The sequence below is a fragment of the Trachurus japonicus genome, chromosome 15 (genome assembly GCF_045865225.1).
Source record: "Trachurus japonicus isolate A0001 chromosome 15, Traja_1.0".
In the NCBI taxonomy this organism is placed as follows: Eukaryota; Metazoa; Chordata; class Actinopteri; order Carangiformes; family Carangidae; genus Trachurus; species Trachurus japonicus.
In genome coordinates this window covers 29355306-29374578 of record NC_140921.1, presented here as the reverse complement: position 1 = coordinate 29374578, position 19273 = coordinate 29355306, and the positions used below count along the sequence as shown (strand labels likewise).

At 41.4% G+C, this 19273-nt stretch overlaps 1 protein-coding gene across 1 annotated transcript in view; it reads left to right on the top strand.

Moving 5' to 3' along the window:
• Window positions 1–19273, top strand: part of piezo1 (piezo type mechanosensitive ion channel component 1 (Er blood group)) — a 128801-nt gene that overhangs the window by 91056 nt on the left and 18472 nt on the right. The window contains exons 26-41 of the mRNA XM_085800915.1: window positions 2133–2229; window positions 3155–3320; window positions 5080–5169; window positions 6413–6495; window positions 7651–7719; window positions 7826–7926; window positions 9496–9655; window positions 11768–11854; window positions 13030–13202; window positions 13287–13393; window positions 14821–14985; window positions 15109–15367; window positions 16745–16933; window positions 17785–18000; window positions 18135–18372; window positions 18486–18633. Coding sequence (XP_085657041.1) covers window positions 2133–2229; window positions 3155–3320; window positions 5080–5169; window positions 6413–6495; window positions 7651–7719; window positions 7826–7926; window positions 9496–9655; window positions 11768–11854; window positions 13030–13202; window positions 13287–13393; window positions 14821–14985; window positions 15109–15367; window positions 16745–16933; window positions 17785–18000; window positions 18135–18372; window positions 18486–18633 — 2348 coding nt within the window. The remainder of the gene's footprint in view (window positions 1–2132; window positions 2230–3154; window positions 3321–5079; window positions 5170–6412; window positions 6496–7650; window positions 7720–7825; window positions 7927–9495; window positions 9656–11767; window positions 11855–13029; window positions 13203–13286; window positions 13394–14820; window positions 14986–15108; window positions 15368–16744; window positions 16934–17784; window positions 18001–18134; window positions 18373–18485; window positions 18634–19273) is intronic.

Below are 19273 nucleotides of genomic sequence, written 5' to 3'. Positions count from 1 at the left end.
GAGACGGAGGCGCACGGTATTTCTTGGTTTCCCTCATCAAACTAAATCCACAATCCAACAACTCCAAAACGCTCTGGTGGACAAGTTGTGACCTGCACATTCACCACGCTATGAGATAATAACACAACATTACCAGACAGAGTTGTTTTAGAGGCAAATGTGTCACCGCAACTACCTTACAGACACGACTGCTGGGCGGAGTGATTTCAAATGCAAGTAGTTGCACTATTCCTTTAATTCTTCTGCTTTTTTTTATTTTTATTTTTTTTAAGTCACGAGTCATACAGCCATGTTGTGATAAAAATAAAAGTTTTAAATGTATCAATAAAAAACACCAGGTTCAGTAACTTGATGTTTTACCAAATCAGGTGTATTATAATATCACAGTTAACAAAAGGATAAAACTCCTTGAGGAAATCTACAAATGGCATTATGGACAGATCCACATTTGAACAACATACGTCTGGGTATAGACATCTACAAAGTGTACCATACAAGTTGACCAAGTGTGTCAAAATCTGACAACATCAATTGTTGCCATTTAAAAATAGACACTTCCTAAAATCAAAGAATTAGTAACATCAACAACTGGATAGTTGAAAAGGCAGGTCAACATATATTAACAGTACATGAACTAGTCAGATTTATTAAGTTAGACATGCTGTCCAGCCTTAGCAGCTCCTAAGAATATCAGGATTATGGCAATAGGTGAGTTTACAGTACAAGTAAAAATGGAAATTGTAAAAAGAATACTTTTTTTTTTTTAATAAATGCTGGCTATAACAAATTAGACTCTGAAAGGTGATGAATTGGAGGGTAAGTAAAAATAAACTCAGTATGTTTGTAAGCACAGGAAGGATGAACCAGACATTTTAATAAACCACAGCTGTCAGCACTTGTCATATAAAACCTCCAGAAACCATCAGGAAACAGATGAGCAACTGGTATTCTGATTAGTTTGTGGTCAATTCTGATTATTTTGTGCAAATAGCTAACACAAATCTAGTATTATTAAAGCAGAAGTAAGTGGTCCAGTCGTTTTGGCTAATGCTGCGTTCCAGGCAGGCTTTTGAAATCGTAAATTACAGCTTCAAGTCACAACTTACGACTTTGTAGCGTTCCAGGCAACCCACTCGTGTTTTTCCGACCTGTTTTACCGGTGAAAGTCACTATAACGGCCACTCGTAACTTCCGACCGGTGAACTCGTACCAGATCGAACTGGTACCACTTCACGGTCAGAAAAATACGAGTTTCCTTGAACGCACCATAACAGTCCTCGTCCCTATGTCGCCACATTCACGGCGTCCCTTGGCTGCACACACAGCCCTGCATGCCGTTCTCTCTCCTCATTGGATAAAAACTGTAGGATACGATAAAAGTTTTCTCCTGGGCTCAGAGCAGAGCAGAGTGACTGACAGACCCGTGTTTCAGTCCAAACACTCTATAGAAGTGATTGCTGTCGGAAGATATAACTACTTAAGACTTATATTAACACAAATATATCACTTACTTCTGCTTTAAGTCTCAGAACTAAGTGAAATGCCATCATGCAAAGTTAACATCATTCATTTTATTTGTAGAATGTTGATGAGTAGTAGTACAGTAGTAGTAGTAGTAGTAGTAGTAGTAGTTTATTCGATCTTGTGCACAAATTGTTACAGTCACGCATCAATCAACAATCAGTCAAAAGTCGAGAATGCATTCATTTATCCAAACTTAATTCATATGTTACATAGATTGGTGTAGGGTGAAGCTATTCAGCTTATAAGTCCCTACCCTTTAATTCTTCATTTCAGTTAAACCTTTGGAGCTCTTTATGGTTTCAGTGTAACAGAAAGTAACAGATATCTTATTATCGACAGATGAAGCCAACATAAATAAACAGCATTAAAGTTGCAGTCAGTTTCCAAATATTACTAATATCTTATTGTGAGGAGGCTTTTGGATTTGTCACAGTGGGTCCTCTGGACTGTTCTATGCTACAGCTGCTATTGCATAGTAATAAAGCACCATTGCTGTAGATAATCAAGTGGTTCCTCTATAACAGAAGGAAAGAAATGTGTATGAAGTGTAAAAACAGTGACGTGTCCCAGGAAGCACTGACTTGTGTGTGTCTCTGTGTTTGTTTCAGATATTAGCGTGTGTGTTTGTGCATGAGATGCAGCAGGGCTTCTGTTGGGTGATTCAGCTCTTCAGCCTGGTTTGTACAGTCAAAGGATATTATGACCGTAAGTGCTTTAATATTATTTTCCACCACAACAGTGATCATCTATACAGCAGCAGCTATCTGTGTGATTTAATCCAATTATAATTTTTGATTGCATCATATTGCATCATATTTAAACATTGGCTCAAGCAGCAGCAAGTCATTGTCAATACAGCACTTTACTAATGTTTAATGCTAAATTTAAAGGGACAACGAGGAGTTTCTAATCGGTTATAAAAAAGTCTCACGTTAATGTGGATGAATCTCCGCTACCCACACTTGTTAATGGCTCCATTTTCGATAAATATATCATTCTGTCTCTATGGTTATTTTGTTATTATTAGTGGTGGCGGAGATGCTGGTCGAGTCCACCAGCGTTTCTTGAGTCATGAGAATAACATAGCTGAATCGCCGTTTATGGTCAGAACTACGGTGGTATCTGAACCTCTTTGAACCTCTGACTTTAATTATTGATGAATGAAAACATGAGTCTGTCTTGCGCCGGTCAAAAGAATTTTACGGTGCGCGTGGAGGCTCATAAATGTAGTGTGAAAACGCTTCGCTTTTCCAAAACTCCTCGTTGTCCCTTTAACTTGTGTGTCTGAAATGTATAACTGCAGCTGTGTTTATTTATTCATGGTACCTATTCACTGTATTATCCATTGTATTTGTATCATTGCATTCATTGTATTCGATATATTTTATCCTATTCTATCTAAAGCCTGACCAGGAACAAAGACAAATTCAGCAAATTAGCTGAAGCTAGACGTCTTATATGCATCACATTTTCCCATTTTTTGTGGCAAAGTTTTATGTATCGTCCCTGTTAAATAAACATTAAATTAAATAAAATAAATTTACACTGCATATTGCTATGTATTTGGTAATAAAGTGTTCAATATTTCCCTCACTCATGTGTCACTACATGTTTTTTCGTTTCCTGACAGCGAAAGCAGTGAGCGACAAGACCTGCAGCCTTCCTGTGGAGGAGGCTGGCATCATCTGGGACAGTATCTGTTTACTCTGCCTCTTACTGCAGAGGAGAGTCTTCCTCAGTTTCTACTTCCTGCATGTGACAGCCGAGCTGCAGGCTTCTGCCAAACAGGCCTCAAGGTAATATGCGATGCCCGCACTTGTCCCACCGCTCGGCAAAAAAAAAGTACAGTGATTCAACAGAGGAAATGTGAGTTGACATGAGGCCCTGTTGACTGACGACTGCAGCGCTCACAGCTCTAGACTGACTCTCCTCAGTTTAGCCGGATTAGGTGACATTTATTATCAGCAGATAGAGAGGGTTGTTCCCTAATCACAGGGTCAGAGGTTCAAACCCAGAATCCGAATGCACATTGTACATACAGTGCCTTGTAAAAGTATTCATACCCCTTGGACTTTTCCACATTTTGTCATGTTACAACCACAAACTTAAAGGGATACGCCAACATTTTTTTGCGTGTGTCTTGCCTCACTCCCGAGTCCATGACAAGCAGATGGACACCATCCTTTCCACTGTGTGTGCAGTAACAAGGGAGATACGGGCAGAGCTGGCGCACCGCTAATTAGCTTAGCATAAACGCTGGAAGTGCATACTGTAGGTAGTGTTAGCCTGCCTCCACCTAAAGTCATCAGAGAAACTCTTCAGTGGGCCAAACTTCGTCTCAGAGCTGACAAAACTCTCCGGTAAGGCATCTTGATCGGTCAAATGCCGCTAACGGGACCAGATCGGTCAAAACGGAGGGTTCAAGCAAAGACGCTTTATTTTGGTTCAAGCTAGCTACATCCAGGGTAGGTTAGCTTCCTATTTCAAAGTAAAAGCACAAATTCTATCGTCATGGTTTTCTGTATGTAAACAAATTAACAACACACTGCTGATCTAAACGGCTACTTTCTGGCCTAAAAATGTTTGAAATGTCGATAAAGTGATATATTTACAGAATTTAGAGTTAAAATGAAATCAGCTTCTGACTGCTGATTTCGGCTCAGGTAGGAGGCAGGCTAACACTACCTATGCACTTCCAGCGTTTGAACTAAGCTAATTAGCAGTGCGCCAGCTCTGCCCGTATCTCCCTTGTTACTGCACGCACAGTCAAAAGGATGGTGTCTACCTGCTGGTCATGGACTCGGGAGTGAGGTAAAAAAATGTTGGTGTATCCCTTTAAATGTATTTTATTGGGATTTTATGTGATAGTCCAAAATAAGTAGTGCATATTTCTGAAGTGGAAAGGAAGGAAAATTATGTACAGTATTCAAGATTTTTTACAAATGCAAATCTGAAAAGTGGCGTGCGTATTCAACCACCTTTCACTGCAGTTACAGCTACAGGTCTTTTGGGGTTTGTCTCTACCAGCTCTGCATCTCTGGCTGTATGTTTAGGATGGTTGTCCTGCTGGAAGGTGAACTTCTATCCCAGTCTCAGTCTTTTTCTGCCTCTAACAACTTTTCCTCCAGGATTCCCCATCAACTCTGATCAAATCCTTACACTGAACATTTTTCCTGCTTTTAACACATCAACTCTGAGGACAACATACTGTATATATCCCACCTACCAACAGGGGCCATGACGACGTGTTATTCCCTTCCCCTGTCAGTGTCATAATGTTATGTCGGATTGGTGTAAATGGTGATTATGAAAAGTATGCACACAAGTAGAGTTAAAGCTTCATTGACCCAGTAGCGTCACTTTTAATTATTTGCAAATGTACAAAGAAAACATGTATGTATCAGAACTTAAAAAAAACACCATTGTTACTGTTTCAGACATGAAAGAGGAATTCTATAATTAGTTAATTAGACAATTAATACGTTCATTTAAATGAGACGGTGCTGATTACAAATGACTGTTGCAGTGCATTGATGATTGTTTTTTTCCTTCCAGAGGGTTTGAGCTCTTCAGAGCCAGTATCATCAAGAACATCAAGTTCCACCAGCAAACTGAGAAGAAGTCTCTGTCACAGCTCAAGAGATCGTAAGTGTTCAGCTGAGGACACTGTCTCTCGTGAACAGCATTTTATTTTTGCATTAAGTGGCAGGTAGAAATGTACAGCTGGATGAAATGCCTTGACCACTGGTTAATAGTGGGCGGAGCTGCTGGTGTGGTTCAAACAGCTTCACCTGACGGGACCCTCAGTGTCCTTGATGGACCTCTGATGTTGTCTCTGAAGTTGAAATTATTGGTGAAAGATCCCAACAACCATGACATTTAGCAGAAATCTACATCACCTTAGTAAGCAGCTCGTGGGTTGTTGTGGGCATGTAAGTGTGTAAAATGACCACTTGATGTCACTATGTGTACATTTCTTCTCATAACATTGTATCAGTCTGACATCATTGGTTTTCTTTTTGAAGTATATTTTGGGGCTTTTTGGCTTTAATTGATAGGACAGTTGAGAGAGACAGGAAGTGGGGAGGCAGAGAGAGGGGGGATGATATGCAGGAAAGGGCCACCAGATTTGGGATTCAAACTGCAGCAGAGAGGAGTGTAGCCTCTGCATATGGGGCGCCTGCTTATTCTACTTAGAATAAAAGTCTTTATTATTAAGTCCACTCTTAATGAACTAGTGAAATTTATTTATTTATTAGGGCCACGGGGCAATTGCACCGAGCACTAGGGACCAGTGCTCGGGGCAAAGCTGGATTTTTTCATACAGTACATATTATTTTTCATCTTCCGGACAAATTTCGATTCGCTACTTGTCCTTCAGCTTTGAGAGGACCCAAACCAATTATATATCAAAATGTGCGTCTTGATCAGGATCGGTTTCCCAGAGGAAATTTTCTAGTTTATTTTTATTGTGCAGTACAAGTGACAAACATAAAGCAAACATAAAGACATGACACAACACAAGACAAGAAAGACACGACACTGCAACACAGCAGCCAAAGAAAAGTAGAGAGTTAAATAAGAGATAAATTGTGATAAAAGAGAACAACACAAGAGAAGAGAATAAATAAATAAATAAGTAAATAAAAAAAAACATCAGCAGCCAATAGATCAATCAATCAATTTTTCCCTTTCTCTGGGGGAAAGGGAACTAGTGTAATTAAATATGTTGACTGGATCTAGCTCCTGAATATACCAGAAGAAATCTAAGAGGTTAATTCTTATCACACAGAGTTACACTGGGTCACAGCAAATATGATGAACCTGCTAGAGGATAAAGTTGAACTCCCATTCTTTTTCTTCCTCCTCTCCTGTCTCCTCCTCTCAGGATGCAGAGAATCCGCTCCAAGCAGCAGAAGTACAGAGACGGACATAAAACAAGCGGAGACTCCGGCGAGAGTCAGGCTGCTGGTAGGACCGTTAATGATTAATGATACACCGATACTCAGCCAACTGCAGCCCTGCCGCTCCCATCGGGGCCGGCCAATAACACCGATGTCAGCCGGTGTTTAGGCTGCAGAGGCAGCAGAGCCACCACTTCATCTACTGTCTGTCGTCTTTTCTCATCCAGTGACTATGGGATGTTTAAGGGCTCGTGTCATTCCCTTGGTCTGTTCAGAGAGTTTCAGAAGAAATACTGCATTTCTTAAAATAATATTATTATTTCTGTATCTTTTTTCTTGTCTTTCCATATTTTCTCTCTCTCTCCGTTCTGTTGTTCCATTCATATTAATGCTTCTTCTGTCTGTCCTTCATTTCATACATGTAATTATTTCTTTCATTCCTTCTCCAGCTGATGTGAAATACCCAATTTGTAAATACCCAAAACTTAAAGGTGTACAGAAAATAAAAATGAATTTGAGCCCACTCTGGGTCTTAACATTAGTGTAATAACTCATCTATCAGACGATGGAGCCCAAACTTTGCGCAAAATTCTATTTTTGAGTAAATCCGGGATGAAAGTGGGGTAGTTTTTTTTGGATAATGCAGGCGCACGGATTATGCGTCACGCTGCTCACGATTCACCAGCCACTGATACTGGATCCGTCATCAGTCAATCAAACGTCGGAGACACACACACACACACACACTGAGCTCGGGCTCGCCCCAAACATTGAATAACCCGCCCGCTCCATAACAACCAATCAAATTTGTTTTCCTTACTCGGGTAAACTCGTGCAGCAACTCTTGGAAACTCGTAGAAGGAGGCGCAACAAACAGGACAAACGGCCATTTCTGAACACCTTTAAGATACTATTCCAACTGTTCTTCACCAACAGTACAAATGACAGATACTGAAGTAGATTTGACTCTTACATCATCATGCCTCTGCTCCGGTGACACTAAAGCCACAGGTTTCTAATCAGTAGGTCTGTCTCATTCAAATGGACACAATGTCTCAGTAATGTATTGACAGAACTTTTTAATATTTAATAACATAAACATTCATTTGGACTCAAGGATGAACTGATTTGAGTTTGGAGGATAATCTCAGAATATTCCCATTCATGTTTATAATGCCATTATTTAGTAATACTGTGTGACTCTTCCTCTTGTTTACTCCAGAGACTCAGACAGACAAGAAAAAGTCCAAGAAGAAGAAGTGGCACCGGCCGTGGCTGGACCATGCCACAGGTAGGACACACACAAGACTGTGTGAAGTGGTTTCTCTGATCATCTCTATGATCTGTATGTGGTGAAGTGAAGGAGGTTGTGATGTGTGATCTCTCCCTGCTCACAGTGCTGCACTCAGGAGAGTACTACCTGTTTGAATCCGACAGTGAGGATGAAGAGGAGCTGCAGTCGGAGGAGCAGAAGCCTCAGAAAATGACGGCCTTCCAGGTACGTCTGGACCCGTTCCTACAGGACTCATAACTAGAGTAAAGTCAATAAATAAATACATTTCATATAACATTTGCCTTTTAGATCCTCCCTCCTCCATCCTCTCTCCATATTGTTATTCTCATTACTCTTCATCATTATCATTAGTATAGTATTGTTGTTGATATTAATATTACTATTGTTACGTCACTCTTCTTTTCTCTTTTTTAAATTTTTTTTTTATTTTTTATTTGTTTTTGTCCCCCCCCCTCATGTCTATTATGAACTATTTATCTAGTTTATTTCCCTTTTACCTAATTGAAGTATTACCATTATTATTATCATTACTGTTACCAACCTGCATGGATATCACATGTGCGCACACACACATGCACTCACACGCACACACACATAATAACACAAATATTGTTGTTTGTTTCACAATTTGTTCTTGTTATCTTTGTCACATTTTGTTTTTGTCCACTGTACTGTCCAAAAAAAAAAAAAAAAAAAAAGGACGCTCATATTGATGTATTTGTCATCCATCCATCCATCCATCTATATATATATTAGGGGTGTAACGGTATACACTGTATGTATTCGTCCCGTGCCGTCACGGTTCGGTGCACACAGTCACACGACGAATACGTCTGAGGGAGTGAATATTAAAAAAAAAAAAAGTGCTCACTCCAATCTAGGTAGCGGTAATGAGCCTCGAAGCATCACCAAAGCAACTGGCATCGAGCCCAAATTAACTGTGTAAACCAACATTGATGTTAGTTTCTTGTGTGTTTGTTTTTTATAATAGTTGCCAGACGTCAAGTGCAAGTGTTTTCCCTCTAGAATTAATGAATGGTATTATAACACTCCTAATGCACTTGTTTTATTTTATATTCTTTTTTTTTTTTTTTTTTTACTTTTGTAACACAAGACAGAATTTAGTTTTATATTCAATAGTGTCTGTTGTACCGAAACCGTACCGAACCGTGACCCCTGAACCGAGGTACGTACCAAACCGTGACTTTTGTGTACCGTTACACCCCTAATAAATACTATATATATAGATGGCTATATATGGATGGCTATGGATACTATATATATATGGATGGATATATGGATATATGGATATATATGGCCACTATTTTCTCATAATCCAGGTGTCAAATCATAACTTTTAACAATGTAGAGGAAGAGATTGAGACACTTTTACACTATGAAAAATGACAAGAAATACATATTCTAGCAAAAATATAAGGCTACCACCCCAAGAGCATTTAGAAAAACTATTCTTTTTTTAAAACTATATCTTTACGGCTTTTTTGCCTTTAATGGAAAGTACAGTCGAGAAAGAGACAGGAAATGTGGAGGCAGAGAGGGGGAATGATACGAATGATAGTGACAGCAGACTGTTGGCAGAACTTTTGGTTCACCATTAATCATAAAGTCTTTGCTAATACACTGTGTTTAATGCCGAATTTGTCACATTACATATTAGAAACTTCCTTATAGTCACGACATATGTAAGTTAATTGGTGTTGTGCGCTGCACTACATACATACAGATTGTGTATTGTGTTGTGTGTCTCCTCAGCTGGCGTACCAGGCCTGGGTCACCAACGTGAAGACAGCGCTCAGAGATCGTCAGAAACGGCAGCGACACGTGAAGAGGAGCGAGAGAAAAGAAAAGACAGAGAAAGAGAAGGAGAGGGAGGGAGGAGTGGATTCACAACAAGAGGCTCTCGCTTTATTAGGTCAGATTCCCTTACGTCTGTTTCCCTGAAGCTAAGACACAATAACAGAGTAAACTAGAGGTACCTGTATACTCAGGGCCTGTCCCAATATGCACACTCGCTCACACTTACACACTTGGGCACTTGGCGTGTGCGTTCATAGGTTTAGTGTCAGTGCGCAAGTGTGTCCCATTTCTCCAACGACCGAAAGTGCAGCGTGTTGATTTGCACTTTACCCACACTTAAGGTAAGACCGCATCCCAGCGGTATTTGGCCCAGTATAAATCCCACAATGCACCACAACGCAGCCACAAGCCTGTTTAGGAAATGTGATTGAATTAATCTCAATAAAATGAAATGAACTTTCTATCTCATAATTATGACTTTTAATGTCATATTTTATATTCATCATGCTCTGTTCATGTTTTTATTTTATGTTTTTCGTTTTTCTTGTTTGTCTTATTTACTTACGGAGTTGGACTACACATTTATGATTTGAATCTTGCGCATAGAGACACTTTAGGAGGAGATGAGACTGTGATCCAGCAGCACTGTTGATTAAAACTGTTGCTGTGCTGTGTGTGTGTGTGTGTGTGTGTGTGTGTGTGTGTGTGTGTGTGTGTGTGTGTGTGTGTGTGTGTGTGTGTGTGTGTGTGTGTGTGTGTGTGTGTGTGTGTGTGTGTCGTAGTTGTGCTAGTGTGCGCAATGGCACAGGCTACACTTGTCAAGTGTGTCCCGTTTGCTTTTAAATCTCCCCCCACACACTTGGCCACTTAATCCATGCTGCACACTATACGCAAATATACGTTCCGCCGTAACCAAGCGCACTGAGCCAAGTGTGGAGACATGGGACAGGGCCTCAGTGTTGTGTAGGTGACCTTCCCTTCAATCTGTCTTTCAACCTGTGAGGCTCTCCCTCTCTCTAGCAAACTTAATTGAATGGTCATTGAATTAGTGACCACGGTGTGGGGTCTGAGACACCTGTGGAGAGAACTATTACATTTGAGCAGCAGGTGTTTGTCAGTATGTGGACAGATGTTTGTCACTGCAACAGCCTCACAACCTGCAAGATACACTCAGCACAACGTCACAGACATGTAGCTCAGATCAAACTGAAGACTGAGGTCAAAGAAGGATGTGGTCCACCGTCCCACCCCCGTGTGCTGAGCCCTCCTGCAATAACTACTGAGTTGACATGTTGAGTCACGGCTGCTGTGATCCCAGTCACTAACTACAGATACATGCAAGTCAATGTTAATTAAAAAACATCTCTAAAGTGAGGCTGTTTCTCTCTCAGAGCAACACAGAGAGACTAATGCATGCTTTTATAACTAGCAGGCTGGACTACTGCAACGCTCTCCTCTCTGGTCTACCCAAGAATGCAGTAAACAAGCTGCAATTGATTCAAAACTCTGCAGCACGAGTCCTCACTCAGACCAGAAGGAGAGCACACGTCACGCCAATTTTAAAGTCTTTACACTGGCTGCCTGTTAGTTTCCGTATTGATTTTAAAGTTCTCTTATTAGTTTTTAAAGCACTCCATGGATTTACTGTATGAACCAGGAAGGCCCCTCAGATCCTCTGGCTCCTCTCTTTGAACTGTCCCTCAGAGCAGAACCAAAACATTTGGTGATGCTGCTTTCAGCCACTTTGCCCCAAAGCTGTGGAACAGCCTGCCGGAGGATCTGAGAGGAGTTACAAACATTGACACTTTTAAACGTAGGCTAAAAACCCATCTTTTTAATCTGGTTTTTATGCTATAGTCTCATAGTGATTTTATTCTATTTTACAGTTTTATGCTCTTTCTTATTGTTATCTTTCTCCTACTTCTATCCTGCATTTTATTCTGTTCTATTTTATAAAATTTTATTGTTGTTAAAAGTTGTTAATTTATCTATTTTCTATTGCTATATTTTATTTTATTGTTGTTTTTAATCTTCGTTTTAGTCTCCATGCTTTTTCTTGTTTTACCTCCTGTATATATATTATTCAATCAAAATGTGAAGCACTTTGAACGGCATCTATTTGCTCTGAAAGGTGCTATATAAATAAAATTTGATTGATTGATTTATTGAATGTAATGTCAGCTGAGATGCTTTTTTTCTTTGTCTGTGTGTGTGTGTGTGTGTGTAGATTGTAGCGACAATGACGTGTTTGAGGACCCTGTCATCCAGGAGGAGGAGGAGGTTGAGGAGGAGGAGGAAGAGGAAGAGCAGTCTGGTAGGTTCATACTGCTTCTTCACAAAGTAGAAAGAACAAAGTCGGGGGGAAAAAGTATTCTTAAAAAATAGATCATAGTTGATTTTTTTCACTGTGTTGTACATTGGATGAGCTCAGTGTCTCTGATGAAAGTGCAGGTGTCAGACTGACTGAGCCAGTGAAGGAAAAAAAAAAAAGAACTTTCAGCTACAAGACTGCACCAACACTCTGATAAATAATGATCATGTGCTGCTGATATGTGAACATGTGTAATTTCTCACAAAATATTGTATTGTACTCACCAATAATAAATACTGAATTCTTCTACTTATTGTATTATTAAGTGTTACCGTTATTTTTTTATAGTGTTACCAAAATAACATTCCTTGCCAGGATTTGTGGCCGTCTTGAATCTTTCCATAGGCTTACAGTATGTGTTTTATCCAAAGAGTAAAACCCAAGAATGGTTTGTGCTAAGTTTAGTCTTAAAAGATGTCCCTGAATCATCTGCAGCTCTCTGCTGCACTGCTACGGAGCGCATGACAGTAAACTCTAGCTTGTACCGACCTGTCTCCCTCTATAAAGCCAGATAACACTGTAGGTCTCATCAGGGCCGTTGCATAGGGGAGAAAGGTGATGACAATTCTAGGGGCCCACAGCCCAGTAGGGCCCACAAAACCCCACAGGAAACTGATTTAAAAAAAAACAAACTAAATTCCTCTTATACACAGTCAATCAAAAAAGTGTCGATGAAAAGTCAGGGGGTGGGGGCCCACTTCAGTATTTTTTCAGGGGGCCCAGAATTCCTAGCAACGGCCCTGGGTCTCATGATGAAGTCAGAAGGCCTGTCTTTCTGTTTCTGATAGAAGTGTGATAGTATTATCTCCTTTCTGTACACACATTTGGAAACTGTCCCCTTGGTCAAAATTCTCAAAATCTTTTACTGTATCTCCTGCCCCCTCCTCACCCTGCACCCTCCACCCAACCATCTGTCTGTGTGTGTGTGTGTGTGTGTGTGTGTGTGTGTGTGTGTGTGTGTGTGTGTGTGTGTGTGTGTGTGTGTGCGTGCGTGCGTGCGTGCGTGCGTGCGTGCGTGCGTGCGTGCGTGCGTGCGTGCGTGTCTGTGTGTGTGTGTGTGTGTGTGTGTGTGTGTGTGTGTGTGTGTGCATGTGTGTGTGTGTGTGTGTGTGCTGCAGGTCATGGTGAGATGGTTCAGAGGATCTTGGACATCCTGCGGTTCCTCTGGGCCATAGTTTTGGCCATGGTGGACGGACTGACCCAGTGGCTCAACCTGCTGACCAAACAGTACAGAGAGACCTCCACCGTCCTGTGCAATGAACGCTACTCCATCATACACAAGATACAGCAGGTAACAACAATAACACACACATTCTCTCTCTGTGTGTGTCTCTCTCTCTCTAACCTCGGCCCATCTCCCTCTGATTGGCTGCAGCATACAGCAGCAGACTCCATAGACGACCAGTTGTCTCAGGGCAGTGAGAGTCCCACGCTGGAGACGTGTTTGGATGAGACAGACGCAGAAAACTCCACCAGATACAGGTTAGTGTTGGTCTTCTGTTAAACAGCAGGTGATTTACTGAAATATAGAGATGAACAATATTTTACTTTTTATTTTACCGTTGCTTCTCCACATATATGCATCGTTTAGCCAATGTCGTCTTTACGGGGGGACACTGCAGGTGAATAGATTAAAAATTAAACAGATATCACCATGAAACTTTTTTATCACTTACATTAAGACAAATATTTTTGTATTACAAGTTTTGTCAAATTTTATGTTTAAATATGTAAATGAGGCCCTATCTAATGAAATATGCGCTAAGTTGCATACATTTCGAGAACTGATCTGAACAATGGATAAAGCCCCTTTCAAAATTCTTATTTCATTTTGTTGATTTATTAGAGTCCGAAGTCTTTACAGAGGGGATTTTAGATATCTCTTTTTATACTGTCACCAGCCCTTAAAAGTCAAATTTCGCCCTGTTTTTAGGAATAAAATGTTGTATAAATCAGGCTTTGAATGATATATCAACAATCCCCTCTATAAAAACCTTCAGAATATAGACAGGAATAAAACTGGAAGGTTTGGTGTCTCTACTGCTGAAGTGGAGATTTCAGGTTCAGAGTCTGAGGAAAAACTAATTTTGAGTAAACTGTCTTTAAAGACTTGTACTGTAAAATTCCATGGATTGTTAATGTCAATCGTACTTTTACGATTGGTTGCGGATACGGAGAAAATTAATTTATGGAGCCTAGGTCATTGTTCAGGAGAGAGAGAGCTCTACAATGATACCTGACATGACATGGGTCAGACAACACAGCACAGTATGTCACAGTAGCTGTTAACTTTTGGTGAATTTAGGAGAAATCTACCAACAAGAGACAAAATGAAGTAAAATAACCACCTTAATGTGGATGTTCTACCATTTCTTTTGACCTTTCTGAGAGAATACATGTTAAGGAAGAAAAATAGCCCAAAATCTCAAAATTGATCAGTGCATGAAAAAACTGTGCTTTTGCCTGTGGTGTCTTGCCTTAATAAGCAGATATAAAGCAGAAGTCAGGTGAATGTTTGTGTTAATATAAGTCTTAAATAGTTGTATCTTCCGACAGCAATCACTTCTATAGAGTGTTTGGTCTGAAACACGGGTCTGTCAGTCACTCTGCTCTGCTCTGAGCCCAGGAGAAAACTTTCCTTGTATCCTACAACCTTTATCCAATGAGGAGAGAGAACGGCATAAAGGGGCAGTCCTCTCTGTGTGTGCAGCCAAGGGATGCGCCTGAATGTGGTGACGTAGGGACGAGGGCGGGGACTGCTAACTCCATCTGCTGACAGGAAGTTAGACAAAACCACCGGATCGCTACTTCTGCTTTAAAGTCTTGCTCTAGATTCTGTACAAAAATCACATCTTCACTTCCAGTGTCTCAGTCTTCACATCTGTCGTGTGTCTGAATCTGTCCGTCAGCTGCCTGGAGGTGGAGAGCCGAGGCCGGAGCACCCCCAGACCGAGGCTCAACAGCACTGGGAACCTCTTGAGTCCTGAACCCTTACCCAGCGGCATGGAGCTGGTGCTAGAGCCGCCCAAACAACACAGACACTCCAGAACAGCCAGCGAGCTGCTGGGAGAAAGGTAGATACTGACGACCGACAGTAATCCACAGTTTCAACACTTTCTCCGTGCTTTGTAATCTAGCAGTCTCAAAGCGTGATGGATAAATCCAGCTGGTTGTGACTGTAACGTCCGTCCCTGCAGGCAGTTCTTCATCGAGGAGCTGGAGCAGAGCAGAGACTTCTACACCAACCAGAACCGTCTGCTGAAGCTGCTGTTTGCCTTGTACAACCTGCTGGCAGCAAACTCCGAGCTGGTCTGCTACTTCATCATCGTGTTGAACAACGTGGTCAGTGCCTCGGTGATATCACTGGTCCTCCCCATCCTGGTGTTCCTATGGGCCATGCTGGCTGTTCCACGACCAACCAAGAAGTTCTGGATGACTGCTATCGTCTACACAGAGGTATGAGCATTTACACACACACACTTTTCATACACCATGCTGTTTTTGAGGTACATAACCTGTGATTCTCACATACTGTATGTAATACATAACCCTATGGATAAGAACAATATACAAACACACTTTTACTAACTTTCGCCTATCCTTTAAAGCGCCCAGTATACACAAGAAGGGTTTGCTGATGTTATCAAAGACAACAAATAGACAACTTTAAAACACATACATGTGGGATGTTAATCTTCTCAGTGGCTATTAAAATTCTAATTTCTAATTTTATGCTACAAGATGTTCTACATGCAAAAAATGACATGAGAAAGCTGTGCACCAGATCTATGATCAGTTACAAGAAATATTCTTGGTAAATGCACAGCATTTATATACAGCTTTTTTTTTGTCTTAAAGCCCCAGTATGTAACTTATAAGTCATTTGTCTTTTTATTAGCAAAAATCAAATCTGTCTTTCATAAATCCGTATTTCACTGAAGGTGAATCACAGCCGCATACAAATGAAAGCTTTCTGGTTCCTTAGAATGAGTTGTTACAAGTCGTTACAAATACATAAGTGGGCGACGCACCGAACCGAGGCGGCCATGTTGCATCGCCATTTTTTACGTTGAGTGGCAGCGTGACCGTAGGTAACCATAGAAACTGAGCGGAGCTGTGGGCTCGGCCTGTTAAAACTGTCACCACTGTGTAGTGTGAGGAAGAGGAGGCACTGGTGTTGCATTCAGGTGCAGTCAGGCAGACGGCCGTCGGCAAACCAACCGGATGTCATTTTACTCCACCAGAGAAAGACGGTAAAACAATACCACATCACCATGACAACATGTTGTCAGGCCTGTATTGTTTTGCCTCGTGCTGGCGGACCACTTGTTTACATAGAGGCTTGTTTATCCTGTTACATGCAGCGTCTGTTGTCTGTCTGACGTCTGCCCCATTTCACGTGAATGCAACATCAAGAATACGTTCATCTCGTACATACATCTCACAGGACCACAATGGAAACAAGCCTTTTGGCTTTATTGTGTTTTAATCCTTTTGAACACTTGTTTAACGTTGTTCAATAAAGTTTTCAATTCAATTCAATTCAATACGTTACGATATGCAACCACACCGCTAGATGCAAATTGAATTCCTACATATACCTTTAATGAACACTTAAAACGCTTTGCAAAATGGGGCAAAATGTGTGCTAAGGTGACCTCTTAAGTGGCGAGGACGTGCTGTATGTGCCCCCTTTCTTTTCGCCCCTGCCCTTCAAAAAGTCTGTTCACGCCACTGCTTACTGTACAATTGTTGAGTAGCCCCTCCACCCCTCTACCAGGTGATCCATCCTTTCAGCCCTCTGACTGTCTGTCCTACTCTGTCTCTTTCCAGGTGATGGTGGTGGTAAAGTACCTTTTCCAGTTCGGGTTCTTTCCCTGGAACAGTGCGTATGAGATGACTCTAAACGAAGACAAGCCTTTCTTCCCACCTCGCATCCTGGGCCTGGAGAAGACTGACAACTACATCAGATATGATCTTCTTCAGCTGCTGGCTCTGTTCTTCCACAGATCACTGCTCATGGTCAGTTGGTATTCATAGTGATGCTTACACACAGCAAGCAAAAACATGTTAAACTTGTATGAAATCATAATTTTCACCTTTCACTTTTCAAACTTGCACTAAATTTCAACATTTTAGTCAACCGGCCTCTGTTATGCAGTTCATTCAAACTGCACAAGGATAGGCTAATTGTGGCAGGTGTTTTCTACTGCCACATAGCTAGCATTAACAAGACTGTTGACTAACCAGGCTAGAAGAAAACATTACAGTTCATTGATTGCTTCATTAACAGCTGTCACTACTGTTCTTCAGCTGTCGTTAGCAGGCTAACCAGCTAGCTATCTTGTTATATTTTGATACCAAGTCACTTGATTGTCAACTCTCAGTTTGCATTCACTACTTTCACATTATAACCTCTTGTCTTGTAAACGCAGCGATTTGAGCTGTGTTTCTACACTGTTTCCCATAAAGCTGGAATGATTTTATTTTTCAGGCACATGCCTCTTTTTATTCCTATTATAAAGGTTATTTATGGTTCAATTTTTTACAGTGATATGTTTGGTAGAGATTGATAAATAAAGTTTTCAGAAGATAAAACATTATATTATACACTTTATATTAAGAATAAATCACATTGTCACAATAATTTCATGAGAAGAGAAAAAAAAATTTTTTATTACAACTTAATGGGCAACAGTATATTAGGAAGACATGTAAAGAAACACCTGTTAATGTTAAAATTAGCTTTGTAGCAAAAGCCTAGCTCCTTCAATTAATTACCCATAAGTAGTATTTTAGGAAAGTCTCACTGAAGTATTCCACTTCAGACAGCATAACTTGAGTTTTGCTTTACACATTTGTACTTTTTCCAGCGTTATGGTCTGTGGGACCATGAGGGCCCGCTTGAGGAGCAGAGCCCCTCACCTGAAAGTTGTAAGGATGAAGGAAAAGCTCAAGAGGGAGATGATGATGGAAATACAGAGGAAGGAGGAGGAGGAGAGCAGGAGGAGGAGGAGAAGAAGGGAAAAGTCAGCTCAACATCCACCCTGGACAACCTGGAAATAACAGAACTGGACCAGCTTGAAAAGGTTAGTTTCTATCAGTTATTGTCCTATCAATGACAACTTTTAAAGAACCGACCTCTGTGATGACATCATGCAATGGTTCACAGAATAATGTTCATCTATACAGATTTTGATTCCTATTTGTTTTTCCAATACAGGGTAATGGGGACAATGTTGACCAAAGTGCCAGTTCTGCTGCTGCTACCCCACAATCCCCCACAGCCACATCAACACCTATGGGCTCAAAAGATGGACAGGATGCATTGGATCCTGCCAGCAGTCTGAAGGAAGAGAAACTGGAGGGAGACAAAGAGCAGGTGGTGGAGGAGGTCCCCAAGAAAAGCAGCATCCGCTTCCGGAGGAAATCTAAACAGCCCAAAAAACGCCGTAGCAAAGGTTTGTGTTCATATGTGGACTGAGATGGTCCAGGTGTGGATCTTAATCTAATCCTGGTGGAGGACACAACCATACATGGTGCTAATTCTGTTTGAATCCCCCCTTGGTTGTAGATTCAGCTGTTTCAGAGGAGTCCACAGCTGAGACCACAGACCCCAGTAAAGAACCAGGGAAGAAGAAGCAGAAAGGCCGGAGGAGGGAGGCAGCCAGTCGGAGGCTGATCGCTGTGGGACACAAGATAAAACAAGTCTGCATCTCTGGGTGAGCAGGGTGGAGATGCAGGGATGTGATTCAAGATTCAAGTATGCAGTATCTGCATACTGAGAAAGGCACAAAAGATTGCTTTTAATCAGTGCAGTGTATTAAAAAAAATAGTCGCAATTAACTCAATGGGCCCTAGTTTGGTGGCGCAGCGCAGGTGGCGCAAGGTAGCGCAGCCGGTCTAATGCAAGTTTCGACCAGCGCAGCCGAGCGCAAAGTCAGATTGGGAGATTGGCAGATCGCGCTGCGCTGAGATAGGCGTGGCCGCGCAGCAGGGGGAGGCGTCACAGATTCAGCTTGGTGCAGTGGAAGTTTTGTGCGAAAATGTCCCGCCGAGGTTGCGCTGAAAGCTCGCCACCTCCAACCAGGTCTACTCTCAGCGCAGGGCGGAGCGCAGCAGGTGCAGTGGAAGTTTGGCTGACTGACCTGCAGTGCACACACGTCACCAAGACCTCACAGGCAGATCTCCACAGTTCCAGACACATTTCAATGCAATAAATATCCACAATAACCACTATTTAATGCAACTAACGGAATCAACACGTGAATTTATATCTATATAGATTGTCCCGTCACATCTGACGTCAGATCAAAGCAGAGATCAAAGGCTGTCGGCAGCATAATGGAAACTCCACCTGAA